The sequence below is a fragment of the Scheffersomyces xylosifermentans genome (genome assembly GCF_036884685.1).
Source record: "Scheffersomyces xylosifermentans strain CBS 12540 chromosome Unknown RJT20scaffold_4, whole genome shotgun sequence".
Lineage (NCBI taxonomy): Eukaryota > Fungi > Ascomycota > Pichiomycetes > Serinales > Debaryomycetaceae > Scheffersomyces > Scheffersomyces xylosifermentans.
Window position 1 is genome coordinate 1,293,476 of NW_027042942.1, and position 27,198 is coordinate 1,320,673.

General features: G+C 40.7%; 10 protein-coding genes across 10 annotated transcripts; 4 read left to right on the forward strand and 6 right to left on the reverse strand. All coding sequences in view use genetic code 12, as the record gives it.

Annotated features, from left to right (window-relative positions):
- Nucleotides 1–664: 664 nt before the first annotated feature.
- On the reverse strand, nt 665–2,189 carry RJT20DRAFT_44567 (uncharacterized protein). The gene has a single exon (XM_064920176.1). It carries the CDS (start codon nt 1,703–1,705, stop codon nt 893–895), a length of 813 nt encoding a protein of 270 aa, XP_064774508.1. The 5' UTR covers nt 1,706–2,189; the 3' UTR covers nt 665–892.
- A 1,297-nt stretch (nt 2,190–3,486) lies between these two features.
- On the forward strand, nt 3,487–3,924 carry DAD3 (Dad3p; the record flags this gene model as incomplete). Its single annotated transcript, XM_064918379.1, has 1 exon — nt 3,487–3,924. The coding sequence occupies one exon, from the start codon at nt 3,487–3,489 to the stop codon at nt 3,922–3,924; it is 438 nt and encodes a 145-aa protein (XP_064774509.1).
- A 1,375-nt stretch (nt 3,925–5,299) lies between these two features.
- ADE13 (adenylosuccinase) lies at nt 5,300–7,157 on the forward strand. The gene has a single exon (XM_064920177.1). The coding sequence runs from the start codon at nt 5,519–5,521 to the stop codon at nt 6,968–6,970; it is 1,452 nt and encodes a 483-aa protein (XP_064774510.1). The 5' UTR covers nt 5,300–5,518; the 3' UTR covers nt 6,971–7,157.
- Nucleotides 7,064–8,336, reverse strand: RPL7 (Rpl7p). The gene has a single exon (XM_064920178.1). It carries the CDS (start codon nt 8,194–8,196, stop codon nt 7,345–7,347), a length of 852 nt encoding a protein of 283 aa, XP_064774511.1. The 5' UTR covers nt 8,197–8,336; the 3' UTR covers nt 7,064–7,344.
- Nucleotides 8,337–12,046: 3,710 nt separating this feature from the next.
- On the forward strand, nt 12,047–14,818 carry RFX1 (Rfx1p; the record flags this gene model as incomplete). Its single annotated transcript, XM_064921590.1, has 2 exons — nt 12,047–12,157; nt 12,365–14,818. 2 exons carry the CDS (start codon nt 12,047–12,049, stop codon nt 14,816–14,818), a joined length of 2,565 nt encoding a protein of 854 aa, XP_064774512.1.
- A 634-nt stretch (nt 14,819–15,452) lies between these two features.
- Nucleotides 15,453–17,718, forward strand: RJT20DRAFT_44676 (uncharacterized protein). The gene has a single exon (XM_064920179.1). The coding sequence runs from the start codon at nt 15,615–15,617 to the stop codon at nt 17,706–17,708; it is 2,094 nt and encodes a 697-aa protein (XP_064774513.1). The 5' UTR covers nt 15,453–15,614; the 3' UTR covers nt 17,709–17,718.
- A 9-nt stretch (nt 17,719–17,727) lies between these two features.
- RJT20DRAFT_95394 (TOR complex subunit) lies at nt 17,728–18,735 on the reverse strand (the record flags this gene model as incomplete). The annotated part of the gene is made up of 1 exon (XM_064921578.1): nt 17,728–18,735. One exon carries the CDS (start codon nt 18,733–18,735, stop codon nt 17,728–17,730), a length of 1,008 nt encoding a protein of 335 aa, XP_064774514.1.
- Nucleotides 18,736–19,600: 865 nt separating this feature from the next.
- Nucleotides 19,601–21,154, reverse strand: SIS1 (type II HSP40 co-chaperone). The gene has a single exon (XM_064917254.1). The coding sequence runs from the start codon at nt 20,963–20,965 to the stop codon at nt 19,931–19,933; it is 1,035 nt and encodes a 344-aa protein (XP_064774515.1). The 5' UTR covers nt 20,966–21,154; the 3' UTR covers nt 19,601–19,930.
- Nucleotides 21,155–21,948: 794 nt separating this feature from the next.
- On the reverse strand, nt 21,949–23,298 carry RJT20DRAFT_128338 (ketoreductase). Its single transcript, XM_064917255.1, has one exon. It carries the CDS (start codon nt 23,246–23,248, stop codon nt 22,208–22,210), a length of 1,041 nt encoding a protein of 346 aa, XP_064774516.1. The 5' UTR covers nt 23,249–23,298; the 3' UTR covers nt 21,949–22,207.
- Nucleotides 23,299–24,602: 1,304 nt separating this feature from the next.
- Nucleotides 24,603–25,765, reverse strand: RJT20DRAFT_128339 (uncharacterized protein). The gene has a single exon (XM_064917256.1). It carries the CDS (start codon nt 25,705–25,707, stop codon nt 24,817–24,819), a length of 891 nt encoding a protein of 296 aa, XP_064774517.1. The 5' UTR covers nt 25,708–25,765; the 3' UTR covers nt 24,603–24,816.
- Nucleotides 25,766–27,198: the final 1,433 nt, after the last annotated feature.

Here is a 27,198-nt window from a genome sequence, read left to right on the forward strand (position 1 = left end):
CAAATTCGATTTTTTTCCACCAAATGAAAACAGTTGATGAAATAACACTCTATGACGTTACCAGGAGTCGACTCTACCGATAATAAACTGTCAATGGCGTTGATAACAAGAAGAACCGTTGACATTTCCAGCGATTTTCAAAATCCTGATTATTTTGGAGGGGAACAAGGACTTTACTATATGCAGGTCATCAAGGTCAGTAGATTAAGGGGTATTTAAAAATGATGAGAATTGAGCTGGGATGTTGGAAAATGGATGAAAAAGGTTATAGAGACTGGTTATATATGGAAATGGGATTTTGAATGGCATTTTATCCATGTTATTTGATGCTTTTAGGATGATGTGAAAATGGGGGTTCGGATCACGTGATAATGTCGAATTAGGAGTATATGCAGGTGGATATATATATCCAGTGATTACGAGATGATTAACCATCTTTAATAGGGGTTAGAGTTGTTAAAGTTCGAGTTAGAGATTGTCAAGAGGGTACGATTCCATGGTGCACTGGCCCATTAAAGTTTCTGTAAAAAAAACGATTAAAATACGTAAATTGTGTGTCGTCTACAAAGAATGATATTCAAAATGGTAAAGATAATTCTAATAAAACAATAAAAAGATTTAAGAAAGGTATGAAAAATGACCTAAAACAAAGATATAGATAAAGATAAAAGTAAATTGAACTGGATAATATGTGCTATCGGTCTTTTACTTGGAGTAGATTAGATAACATTGATGAAAATATTTAACAGGTGAGAAAGGGGTTGCAAAGACAACATTAACATTCACATGAACACTTGAATGGCTGAAGAAGTTTCAAATAGATAGTTTAACAAGATACACACAATAATATGGCGACCTAGCTGTAATTCTCCATTAGTAGTATTCTTCCTCTTTATTCCTCCTCGGCATGTCTCTTGGCCTCCACAAACAACTTTGTCTTCTCCCAGTAATGCTTGACTTTAGGATTCTCAACCTTACTGATTTTTCCATCTAATCTCTCAACAATGGCTACGAACAATGTCTGAGTCTCCTTGTTGTATAAAATTCTAACCCAGTAGAAAGTTAAGAACGCAGTCAATTGGTAACCGGAGGATCCTCTGAAAAAGAGAGTTCTCAATAACAAATAGACGATCAAAATCAACTCATCGTAAGCAATAATAGATGCCAAAAACTCAGATTCCTTGGTGATAATTTCAATCTTCTGGTGTTTGGCAATATGCAAAATGGCAATCAAGAAAAATGGGATGATCTTGAAAATGGACTTGAAGGTGAACAACCAAATGTTGGCTAAGATGAGATATTGGAAATTCTGGTGGGAAACCAAGGTGGATGCAGAAGGAAGGAAGTGGAGACCGAACTTGTGACTGAAAGTAGCTGTCAATGCTGCAATGGCACCCAAGAGGGACAATCTGTAGGCAATACTGTTAATGTAATACCAGTTTGGCAACCATAAGATCTGGAATATGAACGAAATGGATCCGAAAGCAATGGTAGCGAGGTGTCCTCCGAGCCAGACCTGGAATTTCAATTTACTGGATTGTGGGGCCTTTTTTACGAGCTTTCTCTTCTTGACTTGTTTCGTGGCGGCAGCAAGGTTCTCGCTGGGAGGTCCGTTAGCAGGCACAGCAGAGGCTGGTGCTGCGGGATTTTCCACGGCCGGTTCCTGTTGTACGGCGGTATTTGACCCGTTAGAAGCAGACGACATGTTCTGGGCAAGTCAATTGATGGTATGAGCAGAGACCTGTGACTTTGAATAGCAAAAACTGTTGCCAATGGCCCTGAAAACAGTATCTTGTTCCTGTTCATTTGGTTAAATGGTTTTGGGAATAGAAGATGAAATGGGCAGTCTGCAGGAGAGCAGTTTCAGTGGTATTTTTTGTGTCTGACGGGAAAATGACATCCAAGTGCATCACGTGATGATTGCACGATATGTTATTTTATGTTATGGAAGTAGGGGTGGTGAGTCCATGTATTGGAAGGAAGGAACAGATTTGAGGAGTTACTTGAGCGGCGAGTGGTGGAGTGGTAGAGTGTGGTAAATGTTGCTGTTTGAAAGGTAGAAATTATGTTCTTATGTCTTAGCTAGGGTCTCTAATTATTTGGCAAGGTTGCGATAGAAGTCGTGCATATTTGAGTGGTGTATATTTTGTATGGTGAATATTTTGTATAGTGTACAGTGAAATCAATTTTAATTCAAACTTGCAGCTCGAATTGGTTCATAAATCACAAGAATTTTTCAAACCTACAATATGTTGTTCTCAATACTAATTTGCTTTAAGAGTACTGTGAAGTTTATGTAGGTTGAATCAATTCTGGTCCTAAGTTTGAATAATAAGTGAAAACACTGTATTTGTGTACATGGTGTATAGTGTACATTGTACAGTGTATAGTGTGTAAGTGTAGTATATGTGATATTTAGTAGTATATGTGATTGGGTAGTATACATGATATGTAGTAGTATATGTTATACGTACTACTATATGTGGCTCGCAACACTTCCCGTCTGACTTCACATTATTTAGTGGGAAAAGTGCTGAATTTAGAAGTCTTTCGTTTGTCCCGAATTGTATCTATAAATATACATATTTCTATAGTCTCTGTGGAGTAAAATCTCGCTGCTTATGTTTGTACACAGTTATATGGATGTTACTGGGATTGATGTCTATTTTTGAGTCATTGAGCGCATCTAGCCACTGAAAAATTACCATCAAGAGCTGCAAAAAAGTCAAACAATGGCCTTGTGGAGCCATACAATATGATTGATTTGAACGACTGGGCAGCTATCGATACAGTCTCAGCCCGACTTATGAATCTCAGAAAATATCGGGCAATGGCCATCTTTATATTATCTGTTGGTCTACCAAAAGAGAGCTAGAAAAGTTATCTCCTAACGCTAAGATACCTCGAATCGAGAGCGACTAACATTGAACTGTACCACAGCATCCACCTGGCACTTATGGAAGAGAAAGCATACCTCGATGACAATTACAATACATTGTATGCATTGAAATCTCATAGTCCAATGGCTGCAAAGTTCTCACTGTGCCTTCGCCAGAAGAGCAATAATTTCTCCGATTTAAATACTAATAGATATCAAAAAATCAACAGTAACGAACACATATAGCTTATTTCGTCCCGACTACCACCAATTCTACTTTTCCCACTCCTTTCCCGCTCTCCTTCTCCAATCACCGTCCCCCCTCCATACACGTCCTCCCATTTTTTTGCAGCAGGTCGTGTCCCAGAGCCCAATATCTCCAACAATAGTAAACAAACGTCTTTTATACACCATCTACGACAGTTCGTATTCACTTCTTTAGTAAGAGAAAGTAGTAGTTCTAGTAGTATATCCATGTATAAGGCCCTTTAATTGAATATCTGTAACTGTAGAAATTGTTTGATACAATTTGTATATTTTATTTAGAAAAATACTGGACTTACTGGATCTTACGATTACCAGGAACTTTCAAGTTGATATCAAACATCATGCTGACCAAAGATCTATCCAGCATTGACTACTCCAAATCGGCGTTGCTTTCACCATTGGAAAGTCAGATTCTAACGCAATACCAGTTCTTAAATAGCCAGTTGTTGACGTTGAACAGGGAAATCAGTAAGTTGACCCTGAAATCAATCCCATTGTCGGCTGAAGAAGAGGATGACGAAACAGAAGATTGGAAATCAGCACAAACCGCCGGAATAGGACATCTCTTGTTGGACAACTTAAGAAATCTCGAGATGAAAATCGGATTAATTCACACCTTGTTCAAAGGAGCCGTTTACACATTATTCATGGAACAGGATAACGCAGAATTGGCCGAAGAGGACGGAGAAGGCGTGGAAAGAGAAGACCAACCAGAGGAAGAAGATGAAGACGAAGACGTGGATCCTAATGTTACAAAGGGAGAGATAGTGGTAGACTAACGATGGAATACATTTTGTGATGTAAAAAATTAATTATTGGTTGAAAGGACTAAGCAATTGTCACATTCATATAGTCAGAGAATATACCAATAGACAAGGCTTTCATACATAAGCTGTTAAATCCAATGCACGAGAAGTATTGGCTTACAATGCCCATGCCATAATATCGTCGCCTCCAAACAAAAAGCACCAGAGAATGCAATATGAACCATGAATTGCCTTTTCAGAAACTGCTTAATTAGGTAAAGAGTTTGATTGGCTTCTGGAAACGATACAAATGCACGGAATCCCCTTCACACGGAGAGATGGACTGGAGTAACATAGGCACAGAATGAGCTGTTCGACACCCAATCCCGGATGAAACCTTCCGGGATCAGCCTTTCATTATGTTTATGCCGCAAGCTGGTGATTTCTAGTTATGCTTAAGTTGCAGCAGAAACTCGACCGCTGATCTTTGAGGGGAATGACATTCAATTGACTGAGTTGGACAATAGCGGAATGGACGTCGCTGATTGCTAGAACAGTAAGTAATCGATGAATATAACTCTCTTAATATGCGAGCTAGACAGGAACAGGAACTCTTGGTACATCAAGAGCATCAAATATACGGTCAATGTACAAATGTTCAAGGTGAGTAATTACAAAGAACAGAGGTAGCTCCTGTAGCAACTTTCGCTTTACTATTCTGCAAAGTGTATAGACCATATTCACCTTATGACATCATTCATTTCATTTCAAGAACTGCAACCTTATTACATACTTAGCCATATGCGAATCACGCTACACTTTTCAAGTTGAATGGTTTACTCCACATTCTTGCCAAATTTAGACAACAGCCTACATAGAGCATTACACCATTTAGAATCTACTAACAAACACAGGCAAGAGGTACATACAGTATACCTGAAGCTACATTAGCAACACAATTTAGTATTAGGACTAGAATTAGCTATAGCCATAGAAAAAGGGAATAGCATGCATGAAGATACTACCACTATATGGGACACACGATGGGACAGTTTGGGACACACTATATTTTTCTCGGTTTAATGCTTATTTCACAAGACAAAGACATCCCATTTCGACAAGTCCCAACCTCCACCCACTACCTCCCACCACCATCCAATGTTCACTATTACTAACTACCAATTACTAACCACTACTTACTACCAATTACAAACCACTACTTACTGACTACTACTACTTACTAACTACTCTACCACCCATCCACTTCATCTATCTCTTCTCTCATCGCACATCCACGCCGGAGTCAGAAAATCTCCAGTTCCGAATTTTTCAGATCGCACTCTTCGCGGCCGGAGTCAAAACCGGTCCTCATCAAATTACTTAATATCAGGTTACTAGTATAGGAACTAGATGGAGAAGTCCTTTGTACAGCAGTTTTAACCATATAAAGCCCACCAGGATTTTCTTAGCTACGTCCACAGCACAGCGAAACTACTAAAAAGTCAGTTATCTTTTTCGTAAGTTCAACCGTTGAGACTCAATTCCTCCTGAAAAGACGTCGAAAGTCATCGTCTTCGACAGCATTCCGAAACCCTTAACTTCAACAGCTAACCGACCAGATTCAACAATGTCCTCCGCTAACGACAAGTACGCTACTCCATTATCTTCCAGATATGCCTCCGAGGAGATGTCCAAGATCTTCTCCTTGAGAAACAGATTTTCCACCTGGAGAAAGTTGTGGTACAACTTGGCCATTGCCGAGAAGGAAACCGGGTTATCTGTCATTTCCGACGAGGCCATCGCCCAGATGAAAGAGCACTTGGAGATCACCGACGAGGAGATCGAGGCTGCTTCCAAGGAAGAGGCTATCGTTAGACACGATGTTATGGCTCACGTTCACGTTTTCGGAAAGACTTGTCCAGAAGCTGCCGGTATCATCCATTTGGGTGCTACCTCGTGTTTCGTCACAGACAATGCTGATTTGATCTTCCTCAGAGATGCTTATGATATCATTATTCCAAAGTTGGTCAATGTCATCAACAGATTGAGTCAATTTGCTCTCGAGTACAAGGACTTGCCAGTTTTGGGATGGACCCATTTCCAACCAGCCCAATTGACCACTGTCGGTAAAAGAGCCACTTTGTGGATCCAAGAGTTGTTGTGGGATTTGAGAAACTTCGAGAGAGCCAGAAACGACATTGGTTTAAGAGGTGTTAAGGGAACCACCGGTACCCAAGGTTCTTTCTTGTCTTTGTTCCACGGTGACCACGACAAGGTCGAGAAGTTGGACAAGAGAGTCGTTGAATTATTGGGTTTTGACCATGTCTACCCAGTCACCGGTCAAACTTACTCCAGAAAGATCGATATTGATGTCTTGTCTCCATTGGCTTCTTTTGGAGCCACTGCTCACAAGTTTGCTACTGACGTCAGATTGTTGGCTAACTTGAAGGAGGTTGAAGAGCCATTCGAGAAGTCCCAAATCGGTTCTTCCGCTATGGCTTACAAGAGAAACCCAATGAGATGTGAGAGAGTGTGTTCCTTGTCTAGACACTTGGGTGGCTTGTTGAGCGATGCCATCCAAACTGCTTCTGTGCAATGGTTCGAGAGAACCTTGGATGACTCTGCTATCAGAAGAATCTCTCTTCCATCAGCATTCTTAACCGTCGACATCTTGTTGTCTACCATGCAAAACATCACCAGTGGATTGGTTGTCTACCCTAAGGTCATTGAAAGAAGAATTATGTCTGAATTGCCATTTATGGCCACTGAGAACATCATCATGGCTATGGTCGAGAAGGGTGGATCTAGACAAGACTGCCATGAAGAGATCAGAGTTTTGTCTCACCAAGCTTCTGCTGTCGTCAAACAAGAAGGTGGCGACAACGACTTGATCGAAAGAGTTAAGAAGACTGAGTACTTCAAACCAATCTGGAACGACTTGGAGAAGTTGTTGGACCCAAAGACCTTCGTTGGAAGAGCCCCAGAGCAAACCGAGAAGTTCGTCAAGAACGACGTCGCCAAGGCCATTGCTGCTTACGAGAAGTACATCACCAACGAGTCTGTTTCCTTGAACGTCTGAGTGTGAGAAAGGTGATTCGTTGTATTTAGTTATTGGTGTATATTTCAGTTCTTTAAGTTTGATATTTAAAAAATGTATAGTCTTCAAAGTAGAAGAATTTGATATCATATCTATAGTGGTAGTAGTTTTGTATAACTGCTAAGATCTCCAAGTAAGGGAGTTTATACAAGTCGTTGTATAATTTGAATAATTTTAATATACATCTACATTCATATCTCAGTTCTAAATGCAATAAATTCTATTTCTTATATAGCGAAATTCAGTAAGAAAAAGAAAAGTAGTACTCTCTTCGCTATTAAGATTATACTATACTATGATAAAAACGTACACTCCGAAAATCCTCTTTCAACTTCAACTATGCTAAATCCACCTCTTTAATTCTGCTGGTCAATGATGGCGTCGATGTCCTCGACTTCGGTCAACTTGAAGTCCTGACTTAAACTAATGCTCTTTTTGTTCTCCTCGGAGTGGAGTAACTTGGCTAACTTGGCCTGTGGACCCCATCCGTTGACTGGCTGGTTCAATTTGAATGGCAACAACCATGAAGTTATAGTTATTAAGTTGTCAGAAAGGTTAGTTATTTCGTGGATCAAATCTTCAATACAGATCAAACCGAGAGAGTCTCCGAACTTGTCTTCAACTAACTGATTGTTATCCAACTTAGTGACCTTAGCGGTCTTCTGGCCCTCTTCATCCTCTTCGTAAGTTAAAACACATGCTCTCTTTTGGAACAACTTACGAATGGAGTTCAAAGTTGGCTTTCCAATGATAACATATGGAGCTATCAAGTTCAATAAAGCGTAAGTCAGTTCGTTAGCCCTTATGAAAACACCAGTGTTGACCTGGGTTAACTTCAACACATGCAACAACTTGTTGGCCTTAGCTGGGATCTTCAACCCCTTGGTGTGATTAGGCACTCTGATTATGAATAAAAGCTTGTAGTCTGTGTCTTCATTGTCTTCGCTATTGTCGTTAGTCGTAGATGAGTTGGAAATGCTCTTGTTCTTCTTAGACAAGTTCCTAATTCTCTTTCTCTCCAACTCGTTGGACTTGTGGTTACTGATCAAAGTCTCGGCTCTTATAAACTTGTTCTGGGCCTGTTTCTTCTTCTGGCTCTTCACCTTCAACAACTTCTCTCTGGCCTGTTCCTGCTTCTCCAATCTCTTTCTGTCGGCATTTTTTCTTTTACGAAGAAGAATCTCCGGGTTTGAGTTTAATACGGCCATTATTAAAGTGCTCTTATACTACAGTAACTGTCTGAAATCCTCTTAAAACTGGCTCCAATTCACCATTAAAATCACTGCTCTTCTCATTTTTCATTTCTTTAATTTTTTTTTTCAGAAGCGATGGATGCTCCTGCAGATAGTCTATAGCTGCAAAATGGATTTTGGAGGAAGAGAGATGATGGTGTTGATGATAACGATGTTGTGGGTAGAGGAGCGGACTGGGTGAATAAGTAAACTTTGGAGGGTTGTGAGGTGAGTAGTAAGTTTGGAGATATAGAAAAAAAAAATTAGTGATTTGAGGAATTTTGATGGAGATAAATGGGGGTTTATTGCTGTGGAGAGGTCTGTGATGTATGTGAGATAGATGCTGAAAAATTGAGGAAAGATGATGGTGGTGGAGAAGGAGCCAGAAGTAAATGCTTCAACAATGATAAAGATATCGAGTCAAGGTACACTCTAGCATGTAATAATTAGAAAATAGGTCAGATTGGAAAGGATTTTTCCATTGAATCTTACTTGATATTCATGGCCATCCATTAGTTTCTCTCTAAGTAAGTTATTTTTTTTACAATGCGAGTCAGAGATATCAAGATACATTGATGATGATGTGAAAGACGTTGATAACAAGAAATATCCAAACAATGGCTCTTCTATGTTTTAGCAGATCCGGGTTCGAATTATTACAGAACCACTTAGTTTTTAGTCAACCAATATTATTTATGATTTTGGTCACCGTTAATCCAGTATTTAGTAAAAAAAATAACCTTCGAAATGTATGGCGAGCAAAGTCTCACATGTGCCATTATGAGCTATCGCCAAAGCAACAACTAGTCGTACTTACTGCGAGACCCTTACGGACTCTAGGCGAGAGTTTAACTAGCCTATTGCCATTGACATGACACAATGAAGTGTTCCAAGCATGAAGTAACCTCGGTATCTGGCCGTCCCCACAACCAGGTTTCTCCTCAAACATATACGGACTCATTTTTGTGGCCAGAGCTTAATATGCAAGGGAATTTCACAACACAACATTAAGCGAACATTCCTCGTTTCAGCTAGCAACAATGGAGAATTGCGGATATGAAACAGCAATTGGTTACATATCGCTATCACTGGAAGAACAAAAGGAGCATTTACGGAGCCAGTAGGTTACCATTGTTGCGCTACATAAAAAAGATCTAAGGCCAAGATGAAAGAACCGCAAGGCAGTTGGCACCAAACGATCTGAAGGGTCTTGGGGCCCGTATTCAGATACACGCCCGGATCTGTTAAATCGTCTTTAAAGTTGATTTAGAGTCAGTACAACTTAATAACATGCATACGTATTTTTAAGGTGAAATTTCGGTTCTTGATCCAATAGAGTTCAAGCACCCCCCAGAGTTTCACAGCCATTGGAGATGTCAAAAATGAAATCGTGGCATCATGAATGAAAGACTACAGAAAAGGAGATAAAGGGAGAGTAATCGAGTATATACATAGATCTAATTCTCTGTCTGGAATCTGCTGTGTTTGTTTCTTCTTTTTCTGTAAATCGTAGCCTCTGAATCACTTCTACATTTAATAAGAATTAAAGAAAAGACCGTTGACAATAGGTTTTAGCCAATTGACCAATAGCCAAAGGCCCCAACAAGAAAAGATAACAAAGAACAAACTTCAAGCTAAAATATTAGTGAACTCAGGCACCACCTCTGTAACAGTTTCACTCACCCTGTTACGTCGTATACGCTTACCTTACGTCAGGATCGCTCCTATCTACTTCCCGATTCGCTGCATTGGTGTATTTGGCAAATAGGAGGACCAGCAGCTGCACCAGAGGATAAACATTACCCTTTGAGACAGAACTAAAATCTAGCTTATACGCTGCGTGCCGTGCTATTGGCGTACCAAGTATAAACGATTCTACAGAAGGCCATAGTACTAAACCGGTTACTATTTATAGATAGTTATAGCCTGGATTTGTCTAGGATTTTTAAGGCACTTTGCACATACCGGGTTCAAATCCGGAGGCTTAACTTTTCTTCATCTCACACCACCAATAGGAGTACTAGAGGTGGAGGACACTAGAACAGCATAAGTTGAGTATATTTGACGCCATCGACGATTTTCCTGATAATTGCCGTCGTTAAGTTGTACATTCCACATAGCCCCTTGCTTGGACCACTATTAATTAGACCTTTGCCCAGTAACTAAAAAAGCAAGCAAGTGCTACAGACACTCACATAGAGAGAAGAGAGAGCGTCAGTGAGACAGAAATTACTGTGTCAGAAAGTTACAGTGAGTGAGTTCTATTGGCTTCTTACTGGCCCTGCCCCCCACCGACGTTAACCACCATAGAAACTAATTTTTCACCCGATTTTCGTTCCAACGGAATTTTTTTTTACAGCTATCGCTCCCTGCCACCAGAGCATATCTCAACGGCATTTCCCACCCTTCCTACTAACAACCATCAACTACCCTTCCTACCAACTACCGTACAAACTACCGTTCCTACTAAAACAACCCTACCACCCACTACTCCCACCCTCCTCCGGCACACAGCCCAGGTCCAGCCCAAGCCCAGCCCGTAACCCTAATTGCAAATTCCCATTTGTGCCACCAAATTTTTTCCTCTTCTCTTCTCCCCGATCTGGCATCTCGCATCAAGCTCATCACTGAGGATCATTGGTAGGCAGCTGGATGGTAATAGATATTGAGGTTAATTTTGCTTTTGTGAAGTACCGAGAAAAAAAAGACGTTTGTTTAGTGACATTTCGTACTACGGTTTAAGCACGGAAAAAGTCATCGTTGTAGAGTTTTCGTGGTGAGAGCTTCTTCGTTGTAGAGTGTTCAAGAGGAATAGTTTACGTTCCAAGGAGCTGCTATTTTCCTAAGGTGGTACGAGTTAAAAATCTACAAGCCAGAAAGCGCATTTCACCAGGAAAGCGCCATTCTTCCCGTTTGCTAGAGAGTATAGTTGGTGGTATTATAAGAAATACCTTGAAAGATCGTTGCCTACTTTTGTTGAACCGTTCTGAACAAGATCTGGAAGAGATCGTGCCAAAGTTCGTGCAAAAGATCTTGAAATTCACCCCAATAGACACCACCCGTAGTGCCAGTGTCCAGGTTCCTAGCTATTGCCTAGCATCACTGCCATTTGCATTTCGTTGGAAAAGAAAACCGTTTATTTATATTATCATTGTGTTTTTATTGTTGCTTGGTCCGTTGGTTCATTAGCTCATTCACATCATTAGGTCACAAGTTCTTTGGTTGATCTGTCATATTGCTAGTCTGTACTAAGCTAGTTTATTCGTTTGGTCATTAGCAAGCTCCCGTAAGTTGCTCCTTGCACCAGCTGGCTCCATTTGTTCCAGTTTAATTACTTGTTCATCCTGAGTCATTCACAAGCTCATTAGCCTGCAAGCTCGTCACTTCATTACCTTCAGTGTTCCTTTGTATCCCTTCTTGAGTCGTTGTGGTAATATTCACGTATAGTCACAACACCTCTTACCGTTTGTGCCCATCGCCCACGAAAGGATCTCGGAATCCACCAAACCTTAACCACCACTTCCAAGGCAGAAGTAGCAAAACCAGAGATTCCGGCTCAAAACGGTTCCTCTTCATCAGTGAACTCAAGACCCAGGGTCAAATAGCATTCTATCACCACTAATCAGCATCTTCACCACCGTTTCATCCTATCTCCATCTCAATTATATGTTGAGCATCTAGCATCTTTTTCACTATCCCCACGGCTTCATATTTATTGGTTATTTCATAGACGGTTATTCTTTATAACTTCACCCAACAAAAATCAGTTTAATCTTTATCATTATCCTTCGTTACCTTATAGACTACACATCGGACGTTTTTCACAATGGACCAAAATCAACAGCAGCAGCAGCAGCAGCAGCATCAGCAGCATCAACAGCAGCGCCAGCACCTTCAAAAGCTCGAGGACTCCTACCTATTACAGTCTCTGTCTTCAGTACAAGACTCATTGCATCACCATGGACCTCAGTTCAATGCTCAACAGCTCCTGCAAAAGCAGATGTCATTGGACTCTTCTCATCCTTTTGTGAAGGTAGAACCTACGGTTTCCTCGGTACAGCAGCTTCCATATTCGAAAGCGATGCCGGGCCAATCATTATCGTCGGCGGGTTTCGGTTACAGCGCTCAGCAGCAGCACTTGCAGCAGCTACAACAACAACAGCAACCCTACCCTTTCGACTTTAACTCGCAAATTCAGCATCAGCAGCAGCAGCAGCAGCAGTTCTCGGCTCCCCAGCAACAGTTCTACCAGCAGCAGCATATCATACCACAGCAGCAGCAGCAGCAACAGCAGCAACAGCAGCAACAACAACATCTTCAACTTCAACAGCAGCAACTACAACAACAGCAGCAGGTTCACCAACAGCAACAACAGGTCCACTATAATGTAGGACAATCACAATCACCGGACGTCTTGGTTCCTTCTCCAGCTCTTTTGCAGCAGCCGTCAGCTTCTTCTATAGGCATGCAACAACAGCCTTCATCCATGTCTTCCAGTAAGAGAAAGAGAGCGAGAAAGTCTGACCACGCAATTGCAGGAGACGACGGTGACACTGAATTGAAGCATTTGGCATTTCAAGCCGCCGACGTTCCGTTGGATGAGTTGGCTACTAGAATCAAACAAATGGAGGCCGACGAACCGGCTCCTGGACCAAGTTCTCAAATAGCTAACTCACCTGGAGGCTCTGAGTCCCATAAAGGTAAAGAGAACAAGGAAAGACAACGTCAACTCTTTGGTATGGTTTGGTTACTTAATTCGTGTGAATCTTCACCAACGGCAGTTGTCCCTCGTAACCGTATTTACGCCAGATACGTTCAAGTATGTGCTGACAACAACTTAACGCCCTTGTCACCAGCAAGTTTTGGTAAGCTAGTCAGAATTTTGTTCCCTAACTTGACCACAAGACGTTTGGGTATGAGAGGTCAATCGAAGTACCATTACTGCGGTATCAAGTTGAATGGAGACCAGATCTTGTCCCTGCAGTTGCAAGTTCCACAACCTCTGTCGTCCCAGCAACTCCTTGGTGGCTTGGGCTTGCCTGGAAACTTCTCTGGTCTGCAGCAAATCCAGTCGCCGATCTCTTCTACTAATTCTTCCATATCATTTGAAGACTCGCCAAGATCAAGCTCTCATCTCCATACGCCTTCTTATACCCCTATCAACTCGCCATCGATTGCAAATTCGAACTCCATTGCAGATCAGCTTCCACTGGTATCACACTTAAAGTACATACCTAACTTGCTGTCACTCTTAAATGAGAACATTGCCTCTCACTCGAATCCCAATACCCCCATTCAATTGCCTTCTATATACCCCTACTTACCAAAGGATACCGATTACGATATTGCTGATACTTTATATTCCCTTTATAAGGTACACATAAACTCGTTGTTTGAGTCACTTCGTTTCATGCAGTTAAAGAAGTTGTTTGCAAGCTTTAACAGCTTCAACAGTATTTTAACTGCCCCAGTATTCAAGCTTTACACCAGTGAGGGCATTACTGAATGGGTTAAACAGTGTGATGTCATAATGTACAAACGTATGATTAGAATGCTTAACAAATTACTGTTGCAATTCATGATTCCACAGGAGGTTGTTTCTCAATTGAAGCAAATTTCCGCTGGCTATGTGAAAAGTTTGACCAATAACCTCTTGAACAGTAAAGTTTCCAAGAACTTTGTTCTCATGAAATTGAAATTGGCCAAGAACTTCATCAATCTTTTAAACCGTTTAGTCAAAATCATTGAAACCGGTCAATCTGCATCGAGAATATTATGTGACAGTAGCGAAAAGAGCGGCATGATTCAAGACTGGTTGAAATTGGATATGCAAGAGATTATCTCCCGTGAAATTCCTTGTGGAGAAAAGAACATCGAGCTGCTCCTCACTGTTTTGAACAATGATGTTGTTAATTTGATGAATAGTGGCAAGGAAGAACTGGAGAAGGCAGAGAAACAAGGAGACAAATCTGCAGTAGATATTGCCATCATGAACCAGTTTGCAAACTATATCGCCGAGTTACCTGGTAAATTCCCCGACATTAACCCCAGATTATTCATCTTGCTCACCAGTAACTTACTCACGACTTGTTTGAGGGAAATCAGTTTGGTTGGCGGTCAACGTTTTGGAGCTTGGTGGATTGTCCGCTGTTGGGTCGATGAATACCTTTCCTGGAGTTTCGAACTTGGAGGATTCCTCCAGGATGAGTTTAAAGGCAAAGACTCTGAATCCAGCAGCGAGCCCGAAGGAGAATCTAAGGGACAAACTGGCAATGAAGAAGCCCAAGAAGGTAACTCTGGCGATACCACTGCCGGAGGAAACTCGGGAACTGGTCCTTCAGGTAATGATTCTGTAGGAAACTTCAGCGGAAATCTCAGCATCAACAATCTTGACAACTTCGACTTATCCAACGTTGATCTTGGCAATACCTCGACTAATCCTAATTCATCATTGGGTGCAGTTGATTTGTTGGACGGTACCTATGGTGTGGACCCTCAGAACCCTGGATTAGTAGGATCGAATGTGTCTTCGATGGCTACTGCAGCCAACGAAATCCTCATTAAGTACGAGAGCAACGTGGAAAGCATTCTCGGTTAGTCAACCGGAGTGTTTTCTCCTTATTCCATATTGTAAATAGGTAGTAGTCATATCATTCGAACTTGTTTTCCAATTCAACTATAAAACGGGCACGTCTTTCCACCCATATCAGACCACCGGACCCGGTTCGGATTTCTCATAAATATCATACCAATACATACTTAGCATTATACCGCCTTTCCGTAGCCTTACCAGTTGCTTAACACATCATGTCATGTCGTCCACCATATAACTACTCTTCTTCAACCATTGGTTCCATCCATTGTAAGTGTCGTAAATAAAAGGAAACGTCGCTCGCTTCGCAATTTTTATGAGACGACAATTTTGCGTGGCTGCAGCTGCAAAATATTCCACGCAGGTACAAACTTTGATTTGGGAGGTTACTGGCGGCTATTAAAATGCAATGGAATTGAAGATGATTTAGACTTTGTCATTGTTGTCTGTTGTTGTAGTTGTTGTAGTTGTTGTTATTGTTGTTATTGTAATTGTTGTAAGTGAGAAGTGATATTGTTGAGCTGTAGAAGTTTAGGTTTTTTTTACTTTCATTTTAATATTAATTGAGGTGATAGTTCTGTGGTATTATATATATTTGGGTTGACTTCAAATTCAGTAGCGAAATCTGTAAGTGGCTTACCCAAAAAAATCGATATATTGATTTGGTGTAGTTTCGGATCGAGTAGGGCGTTAATATAATTCATTTGCCAGTACCAAAAACCAGGTTTATTTCCTTTCATCTCTTTCTCTGGTTATATATAACAGAGTCGAAAGCAATTACCACCACCCCGTAATTGTCACTATGGAGGAAGCTAGAGAGGTTATTGAAGCCCAGTTCGTGTTGCACTTGAAAGCGTACCTCAATGCTCTGGCTGCACTTATTGGCGGCAGATCGCTCCCCATGATTGACGAACCATACGTTAAGCTTATCAATGTTAATGGCGGCCCAGAGAAAAGGGGATTGGCAATTAAGTCAACCCATGTTCCTTCATTAACTCCAATCATGGAATTCAACAACTTAGTCACTGTTTCCAGTAAAGATCTTTGCCATAGTTACAAGGATTGTCGTGAGAAACTTCATGGTGACAATCCTTACATGGAGCTACAAAGAGAAGTCCAAAGGGGTAATTCATCCAGTAGAAGCAGTTCTAATTCTGGCATGAATGGTTTTGGCTTCCTTCCAAAGATTTTTGAATACGAAAGAGTCATATTGTTGGGTCTCTACGAGAACAGGGATATCGAACTGAAAGTTAACTGGTATTCACCAAGTAGTAGTATGGAATTCATGAATAGTGGTCTCTTCAGGTTGATTATCAGATTATTCTTAAGATGTACTGTGGATATCAATTTCCGTCGTAAGACTACAGTTTTAACAAGTCATATGGATTTGATCGATTCTGATGATGAAGTACACATAATGTTGGAGAGCTACGCGAATCAAATAGTTTACGCTATCTACTTGATGGATAAGTTAAACATGATCACCAATCGATTGAAAGCTCTTCGTGAGGAAATTTACTTCTATGGATGTGTCTGTCTTGTTAACTTTAGTTCACAGTTAAGTCTAATTAAGGATACCATTGGCCAATGCCTTTTACCCTCATTTTCATTGATAAACCACCGTTGTATTCCAAATACTATTGTTTATCCCTCTGATGATGGGCTGGTGTCAAGATTGATAACTATTGAAGGTATACAACAATCTCAGAAAGGTACCTCGGGCGAAATTTACACTAACTACTGCTTTACCAGTATTCCTAGGGATTTGCGTCAAATGGAGTTGTCTTCAAGATTCTACTTCCACTGCAAATGCCGACTTTGCTGTCAGCCCCACGATATCTTCTTTTCGTATAATTGCACCAAATGTGGAAGTCTAATTTGCTCCATGGATGCCACGAATTGTTTCAAATCCATCGATGAGTTCAATTATAAGGGTCTGAAAGAGAAATGTAAGTCATGTGGAACTTCAATTGACTTAGATAAGCTAGCTTTCAACAACAAGTTGCACCGTATGCTCTTGGCTACTCTATTTCTCCTGGAACCTGCGCTTTCTGTGGAGTATAACATCGTCGAGTTTGAAGATATAGCACAAAATATAATTGAAGGTGTTCAGGAGGTGTACTCTACTGAGGGCATAGTAAAAGTACTCCTAATGAAATCCAGAGGATTTAGTGTTGGCAGTCCAAATAGTGGCTTGATAAGAAATATCGTCAATATCCTTATTAGAGACAAAGTAGTTCCAGGTTACTGCTTCCCAGTTAGCAATTTCATCAACCAACTTGATAGCGAAGATTTCATAACAGTATTACCAACAGCACCGGCTTTTGAGCTTGATTTCCAGAATAGGGCTATAGAGCTTCAATTGGGTCTTCAAAGGGCATTTTTAGTGAACTTTCCTTGCGAAATAAAAGACTCAAGATTGATAGCCAACAATACCTTCAGGGAACTCGCCGGTTTCTTGGAGCAGTTGTTGGAAAGCATGAAAGGAATTAATAAGGAGGATCAGCAGTACATTCCTCTAATGATTTCCGACTGGGTAGAAGATTATGATGAAATACTCCATATATTAGTGGCCTGCTGTGTCTTCTTTTACTTTCAAGCATTTCAGACATATTGTAAATACTCAAGAAGAGTCAGTCACGACATCAAAACACACCTCCTTTATTTAAAGATTATTTCAAGAACCTTGAAGAAGAAGTTTCCCTGGACTCCAAGAAATTTCAAAGAAGAAACTTTCAGGGCATCCTTGATGAAGCTATTTGAATTTGGTAAAGTGGACCATTTGGTCTATCAGAAGAGGGGCACATTCAAGATTGACTACAGCGATAGAAGAAGGCAAGACGTCTTCATCCCAATTGCAGAAATGCCAGTCCTCAGGCTAGCACTTTTTCAATGAAACTAATAATGAATTTGCTCTATACATCATTCAATGCTACGCAGACAGCGCCTTTGTGATGGCCGTTGTACTGTCTGACGGTCTCGCTATTTGATAAGTCCCATAACCGTACATAATGGTCGGAGCAAGCAGTTACGAGGTAGGCACTATCGGCACTGAATGCACAATCCCATACCCACCTCTGATGACCTTGTAATGTTGTTTCTAAATTGAAATTTTGCTCTGTAGACCAGATTCTTGCCGTATGATCGGCAGAACACGTAGCCAAATGCTTCATATCCGTCAGTAGGACGACTCTTGTAATGTACTTCAGGTGTGATCTGAACTTTGTTACTGGAGTCAAGGAGGTCACATCCCTTTGGTTTTGCATCTTCCAAACATAACAGTTACCCTTATTGTTACCAGCAACTAACATCGACCCGTCACTGGCAACTGATAACGAGTTGATGGGAACGTCGTCTTCAGGGATCAAATGGTGGGTACACTGGTTTTCACCCAAATCCCAAATCCTTATATTTCCATCTTGATCGCAACTTATTAACTCTCCTTGATTGGGATGTATAACCACTTCATTAACTGGAGAGTGATGCTTATAGCTTCTTTGAACTGAGGGGGCTCGTACGTCCCAGACCTTGACTGTTCCGTCTTCCAGCGACGTCACCATCCATTTGTTCTCTATTTGGAATGCCAATGAAGTCACGTTATTAGTGTGTCCTTCAAATGTCATCACAGGATTGTTGTTATTATTATTATGGCTGCTACTACCGCTGGTATGGCTTCCATTGGGGGCTCCATTGTTGGTAGCTGAAGCCTGGGCCGTAGCATTACCCGAGTTTCCTGTTTGTCGTATATCATACAATCTGACGTATAAGTTTCCTGCTGCTGCTAGGAACCGCTTGTCGGACGTTATTTCCAACCGGTTGACCTGGGAGTCTGTATGCTGTATAGTCCTCGAGCAAACTCCGGTTAATGCATCCCAGAACCGGATAGTGTGGTCGTAACCAGCCGAAGCCAAGATCACTGACATCTCCAATTACTAACCTCTGTGTTGTACTATTCAGGCAATGCAAACTCCAATTCGCTTCTAAATTTACAATTTAAAAACTAAATTCCTATATAACTGTTCTATATGATATATTATCACACTACAATGCTATACCAAAAGTACTAACAACACCACAAGTACCAATACAATGAATAAAGAAACCATTTATCACTCTCTTTCTTATCACCTCCCAAAGAGAGACACTGACATATTTCACTTTTCGGAGTGCGACTTTTTGGGCGACGTGAGGAAGTATGTGTATGGCGCTACCATGTATGAGAATGAGTATGAGATGAGTAGAGAGAGTGAGAGAGAGTAGTAGGTGGTTGGAAGATGGGGATGGAAGGAAGGTGGAGATGGAACTGGGAGTTTGAATATGTAAAGGGTCAAAATGGTAGTTTTGTGAAAGAAAATGAGCTCGAATTAGGGTGCTGGCGAGTTTTCAATGGTGGTTCATGGGTCACGTGAAAATCATGAACAGCTAGAGAATGCAAGTAGATGCTAATGCTTTAGGTGAATTGGCTCCAAAAGGTGTTAGCAAAAGTGTATTATGGAAGGCAGTTGGTTGAAATGAAAGAAGTGATTTCTAGGATTTGCAGCTTTTATGAGGTTTTTGTTTTGTGCTTTTTTTTCAGTGATTACGGAGTGAATTCTTCGGTTGTTGTTGTCTGTTGATAGATATCAACTTATCTCTACAGCTTAGTGGAACCAGTAGGTACTTTTTGCACAAATTTTTCTAGCAATGGCACATTATCTTCTAAATGAATGGCTCTAATAGCTATCTCTCATCCAGAGCTCTGGTCACTGATTCTGCCAAAGATCCCAGATACGATTGCGTTATCTTTAGGAGCTTTCATTCTTCTCAACCAGACCTTCCGTCCTAAAAATGCATTCATCTACTCTACATAAACATCTACATCCTAAAATGCTGTCATTTTTTCCCTTAAATAACTGAACTGTTTATTTATTCTAACTATACAAGGATAACGTATCGTTCTCAAGAAATGAAGTGTGGGTCATATACATGTTCACCTTTGGATGCGTTCCAATGAACCGAGACCCGCAGTTGTTTGCGTCTATAAATTATGAATCATGAAGGGTTGTCATTGGAAAAGATCATCATGCTGTGTTCTAATTTTTTCTTTTATGTGCGTATGTATCGAACAAGCTGATGGCCTTAGAAGTAGTTTTGGATAGCTTGCTTCTGTTCCGCATTCAATGAAATAGGGTAGTCAACCTTGAAAAGGATTTCCAAGTCACCTCTCTGTCCTGGCAGTTTACTGATTGGCATACCTAAACCTGGATAGATGGTGGTGGAATTAGGTTGGACTGGTTGAGATCTCGATAACGGAATCTTTCTTCCATCAATGGTTGTAACCTCTTTGCTGAATCCACATAACGATTCCTTGAAAGATAATGGCAACGACATTTTTAAGTCATTACCGTCTCTCTTGAACAATGGATGTGGCTTTTCATCAATCACGAATGCGATTGTTTGTCTAGCTTGACATTCTGGTTGGTAGTCACCTTCATTAACGAAATTGATCTTGGTACCAGCCTTCCAACCAGGTTTGATGTTCACTTCGAGGACTTTGCTCTCTCTGGAACCATCTGTTCCCTTTCTATTCAATTTCATCTTCTTAACACCACCATTGTATAAGTCCTCTAAAGATACAGGCAAAGGCATAGTGACGGTATCTGGCTCAGGACGTCTTGCTGAACGACCGCCGCCAAATCCACCTGGCATACCAGAGTTGCCAAATGGACTTCCACCGAAGCTTTGTTGGCTAAATCCTCCTCCATGACCTCCAAAGCCAAAGTCGTCTCCTCCTTGGCCGCCCATGCCAAATCCTCCCATTTGCGAGAAGATGTTGAAAGCATCAGCTTGTGAAAATCCTCCTGGGTGGAAGCCACCACCAGCACCTCCGAATGGGTGTCCACCGGCACCACCACCGGCTCCGCTGAATGGGTTACCTCCAGCTGGTGCATTGCCTCTGGCGGCCTCAATTCCATAGTCGTCGTATACTTGTCTCTTGTCTGGATTCGAAAGAATGTCGAATGCTTCTGAAATCTCTTTGAACTTCTCTGTGTCTCCAGTAGGCTTGTCTGGATGGTACTTTAAGGCGGTTTTTCTGTATGCCTTTTTGATTTCAGTCTCTGATGCTGAAGGAGCAACTCCCAATAAGTCGTAAAGTTTTGTTTCCTTGACCATTGTGAATTAGACGCTGAAGAAGTATTTGTCTTGTAAATAATAGATTAGAACTGTCTCAATGATAGTTAACTATTGACAATTAACGGGATTATTACTTAATTTCACTAAGATCGGTGTTCTTTATGCTTTCTTGAACAATTGGTATTATTCTTTCTATTGACTTGTCTATCAAATGTCTTGGGGATAGTGACTTCAATGAAGAGTAACACTCTGGTGATTCTTACAACCAGACGATCTCAATGATATTTAAAGCTTTAGGCGCGCGGAGGATGAAAATCGAGAACCTTCTAGAATGTTCTGGCACGTGACTACATCAAAGATTGCTGTGAAGGGGAGATTGGATGCTAATGTCTGGGGGTCTGATGTTTTATTAGATGGTGGGGTGATATGGAGATGTTGATGAGAGTAGTATTAAAATAGGAGTTGAAGTCGAGTAAAATTGGCTACTTGAATGAATTGAAAGATCCTCTCTTCTTCATTGTAGTCTCTCTTTTTTTTTTTTCGAAGTCCATTATGAGGCTATGGCTGTAAAGTAATCTCTAGAAGATACCATGAGAATCTAAGAAAAAGGAAGAGAATTGTGAATTATGAGTGGGTGGGGCTCTCTAAGAATGAAGCAAGATTATCCTTAAAGGCATTTGTAGTTTGAGTTACTATGTTTTAATATTAAATTATCTTCAAAACAGAAACCTCCTAGAAAAATCAGCCCTCCTGGCTGCAAAAATAGAATGAAAGTGATCATAAAATTTAGTTTATATGTGGCGCTACCATTTTAATATGAACCAATAGAATAGACAATGGGTGTTCACTTTCATGATCTTTTAACTTTCAAATTGCTTAACGTTCTATTTGAATGGGCTCAAGAACTGAATATTTACTCTATTTTTGGAATGGATGTAACAATCGATAATATTGCTATATTTTATTATCTTCAGCTAAACTACAAGTTGAGTTTCAAGTTGAATTCATACCCTTGCAATATGTAGCATACATCTATGTACGGGAATATCTTTACTAGAAATTGATTTTCTTTCTTCGTCATGATATCTTCTATAGCATACATCTATGTACGGGAATACCTTTACTAGAGATTGATTTTCTTTCTTCGTCATGATACCTTCTATAGCATACATCTATGTACTGGAGATATCTTCACTGAAATTGATTACTTTTCTTCGTCATGACCTTCAAGTATCAAATGTGTCCTAAATGTGGCAGTTATCTGCTACTCGCTCATATACTCTAATCCTTCTTCTGAGCAGCCAAACGTGCAGCTTTCTTCAAAGCACGGACACGAATACTCTTGTGCATATCAAAGTTGAGCTTATTGGCGAGCTTGGAATACACACCCACAGTTTGGTCAATACCAAAGTGCATGAATGCGTGGGCCCAATATGGTGTGCTGGTAGCAAATCTCTCTTGAGCACCATTACGACGTCCCACGCCGGCTAAAGCGGACTTAACGAAGTTCTTTGGGTTAGGAATCGCCAACGAAGCATGCTTGATTTTAGACATAGCAGAAGTGACTAAATAAGAAATAACCAATTCCACATCGATTCCTTGTGGCTTCAATTCTCCAGCCAAGGCAGAAGACCATGCTTGCAAGAACGACTTAGAACCAGAGTAGGTGGCCAAGTATGGGGTTGGCAATAATCCACCAAAAGAACCCATGCTCAAGATTAATCCTCTGACCTTCTTATTTTCTTTGGCAACAGTTTGAGCAATTATAGGGGCAACGACTTGAGTGATCTTCAAGGTAGCAGTGACGTTGATGGTGATGATATCGTTCAATTCCTTTTCTTCAGTCTCTAAGAATGGAACTGGGATGGAGTGAGATTGTCCTACATTGTTAATCAATACGGTAACTGGCAAACTGGTAATAACTTGCTCCAAAGCAGTGTAGTTACTCTTTTCATCGGTAGAAGCATCGAAGGCAACTACTCTAGTCTCGATCTTGTACTTGGATTCGATTTCGGTAGCGAGAATTTCGAGCTTGTCCTGAGTTCTTGACACCAAGACAACATTCAAGCCCTTAGCGGCTAATTGAAAAGCGTACTCCTTACCGATACCGTCGGAGGCACCTGTGACAACGGCCCATTTTCCTTTTTTGGCGCCGTATTTCTTGAAGTCCGTGGCGGGCAACACGAACAAGTCCAACACCAAAGACAGCAAGCTGAGGGTGAAGACGGTGATCTTGTAGACACCGACCAAAAGGGCTCCGAAGAGAGCGATTTGGCCGATTTTGCAGTCGGTGACTGATTGAAGAGACTGGTAGATTGACATGGTGGGATCTGGGGACAAATGGAGAGAGATTTGCCTGTCAATGATATCAACCAAAAAGAAGAAGGAGGCAATGTCTTACCACCAAAGAAGTTGTGAACTTCAATTTTTCTTAGCACTGAAAAATGCGACGCGCATAGTTAGGGCCATAGTTAAGGGCCATAGTTAAGGATCATAGTTGAGGATAATAGTTAAATCATATTGTCAAGGACTATTGTTAAAGAGCATAGCTAAGATTTTTATAGTTTAGGGGTTTAGAGTGAACTAAAGGATGATAGTTATTATGATCAATAAGATAAGGGGACATAGTAGAGGTGTTCAATAGTTAAGCGTTCATTATTCATAGTTAAGATGTTCATAGTAAGATGCTCACAGTTCAGATGTCCATAGTTAAATGTTCATAGTTAAGAACTTGTAGTTCAGTGGTCATAGTCAAGTGCTAAGGTGTTTATATTTAAAAGATCATAGTTAAGAGGTTCATAGTTAACTGTTAATTGTTAAATGTTCATAGTTTAGGAGTCCACAGTAAGGTTGTTCATTGTTAAGTGTTCATAGTTGAAATTCTCATAGTTGTTCACAGTTAAGCTTCATCGCAGTTAGAGTTAACCACTAGGCAAATATTTATCTAAACAGCTAAGGTTCATCACTAGTTTCTTAGTATAGTTAAACGTAGCGCAAAAGTGAATGGCACACTTAACTTCAATGTAATATCCATGTTTACTTGGGCGCTTAAGGTGTTCTCAGTTAAGATTGTTAAGTTAAGTTGCTTGTTAAAACCCATGTTTGATATTATAACCCATATTTGACGTCATAGAGTGGGCTGGGTGACAAGTTCAGTAAGTATAACTTGCAGTATTCCAATCATGATCAGAGATAAACCACCATTTCATTGCTAATGTGTGCTTGCCTCCGTCAGCACATTGTAAGTGTAGTTGCATGGAGGACTGATTCAGCAAGGGATAACTGCAACTATACACTTATCTGACAAAGAGACGTAGCTACTCAAAATATTAGACTATTTACTAGAGTATATAAATTCAACATGTGATGTATGTGAGTTGTAGGCATTCATCCAGTGTTGTCTGTATTACTCTATGTGATAAGTCTTCCCATAAATTGGTTAGTGAGTTTATATGGCTCTAGGAATGTTTTTTTTGCACCCATTTCTTACCTTCTAATAAGAAGTTGTTGGGACTCGTGAGTTCTATGGACTTAATCCTTACCGAAGACGAAGTAAAATACTCTGCTACAAGTGCCAAATGATATTGGTCATCTGTACACGTCGTGTGTAATGTAGTTTTCTATATATAGTGATATCCCAGTTGGCGGAGACCACAAGAAATGCAGTCTAATTATGAACCTATCGCCCCTTTCCTCTCTACATTTGCATAGACGAAGCTGTCATCGGAAATCAATTCATTAATAATACATTTATATATACATCTATAAGCTAAAATACATCTAGAGCTTGATATAGGCTCTATTGGAGGAGATATCACTCCCTGATATTTTAAGTAATAACTGGGAACAATGCCTTGGAAACGTTCAAGTTTGCACAAGCAGTTGGTACCTCACAAATACGTGAACTCCTCAAGTTTATCGTTTGTGATCTGGACGTGTAGCTCTTCTCTTTCGGCTTGTTTCTCTAAAGTGATCACAGAACTTTCCAATTTCAACTTGGCCCTCTGCAACTGTCTGATCTCCTTGTTGATGTCCATTAAATCACTATATCTCGACTCGAGAGTCTCTTGGGTGCTTTCATTTTCTATACCCATTATTTCTATCCATGGGTTTTTGAATGATTTTGCCGGCTTTCCACCATTTATGGCTCCGCTTGGACTTGAAATGCTCTTTTGGTGATGTGTGGATCCTCCACTGGATCCATGTCCATTATTTGAATAACTATCATCATAACTGGATCTGTGGTGGTAACCTCCTCTACCTCTATACCCTCCTTCACGGCCGTGGCTATCTCTGTGTCCTCTATAATTTCCACGATAATTACTTCCTCTGTAACTTTCCCCTCCTCCTCTGTAGCTATCAGCGGTGCCTCTGTAAGATTCGTATCTTGTGCTAGCTACCTGCTGTTCTGAATTATATGTGCTTTGCTGTGGTTGTTGCTGTTCCTCGTAGTTTCCTCTAGAGTCATGTTCATCCCATTCGTGGGTATTGCCCGAATTTCCAGCTACATATGAAGAAGAACGACTGTAACTGCCTCTTTCTGACCGGCTAGGTCCGCTGTAACTTCCTGTATGAGTCCCGTAGGACCCGTAATGGTCGTAGCTACCCTTTCTATGCGAGTTTCGGCGGCCTCTTCCGCCATTTCCTCTGTAGCCAGAGGACGATCCTCTATACGAGGATCCTCCATAGTACTCATTACCTCCGCCGTATCCTTGGTAATTGGAGCTGTAAGAGCCACCGTAGTATTGGTCTTCACCTTGGCTTCCCGATCCTTCACTCATTTACAGGATGTTACTAATTAAGTTTCCAGCAATCTCGGCTTATTGGAGAAGAACAATGGTTTCTTCAAATCCGTTGGTGAATTAATTTGAAGTCTTTTGAGAAAAGTGAGCCGCGAGCCAACATGCAAAGTTGGGGAGTTGTAAGATGTAAAATGAGGGGGTGAAAGTGTAAAGTGGGTTACAGGTTTTTAGATGACAGAGCGAGAAGAAGGACACAGTGACATACAACACGACACAGGATACTAGACACACAAGACACACCTACACAAGACACACCTACACAAGACACACCTACACAAGACACACCTACACAAGACACACCTACACAAGACACACCTACACAAGACACACCTACACAAGACACACCTACACAAGACACACCTACACAAGACACACCTACACAAGACACACCTACACAAGACACACAACTACACAAAAAAAGAGGGAAGTGAATGGAATGGGAATGGGAATGTTGTATGTAGTTTATATTCCACGTGACCCATACGCCTCATTATTGACATTTCTGGTGTGACCTTTTTGTCTTTTGCATTCTCTTCTTTTTCATATTCATGTCAGGTACGGTGTGCTGTCATTTGTTTGTGTGAGAAAGAGATTGAGCTGTGAGAGTGAAGGGCTGTGACACAGTAAGAGAAATAATGGAGAAATCAGAACTGGAAAAACATAGTAGATGTAGAATGTAGAGATAGAAGACACACTACAGATACAAGTCATAGCACAATTAGAAGGGTCATGTGGTTTTTATTCAACTAGTGCCATCTTAATGGCAGTTGGGGGGCTGATCGGCTTTTTTTTTGTTGAGTAGTTCTATGGATGCAATAAAGCATAATTGTGCTGAAAAATTACCAGTATTGATGGATTTCTGTTCTTGGGAAGTTATCTCATCACTTCCCATCACTCTCTATCAACATTGGTTCCCATTTTTTTCAGCTCTTTCCATGTTCCTCTTACAGTATTTCCCCAAAAGTTTTGGGCCTTTGTATATCGAATATTCTAAAGAATACATTTCATTGTACTTTTTTTTATATTATATCCCATTTGTTCTAACCGTCTCCTCTCCTCTCATCTCACCTCCTCTCATCTCTTCTTATCTCTTTCTCTTCCTCTATATTCTCCAAATTCTCTTGTTTTTTTCATGTTGACACTCTATCCCAACTTGTTCCTTCTTCCTCCCTCTCGTCTCTCGTCTACTCTGCTTCACTCTCCAACGCCTATCACTTTGCAACAACCATCCCACCACTTTCCTACCACCTGCCTATTCCGTCTCGTAAATATATCCTGCACCCACCTCCCTCCAACAATCATCTAAAACTCATCCAATTCTTAATTACCTTTCCTATTTAGGCAACCAATGCAGGATCTCGATCTAAATACTGCGGCGTGTCCTCACCAAGAGAATAACAATGCCAATTAACAAGAAGCAATGATCAATTTATTTGGTTTATATTTCCAGTGGTATTTCTCCTTTTCTTT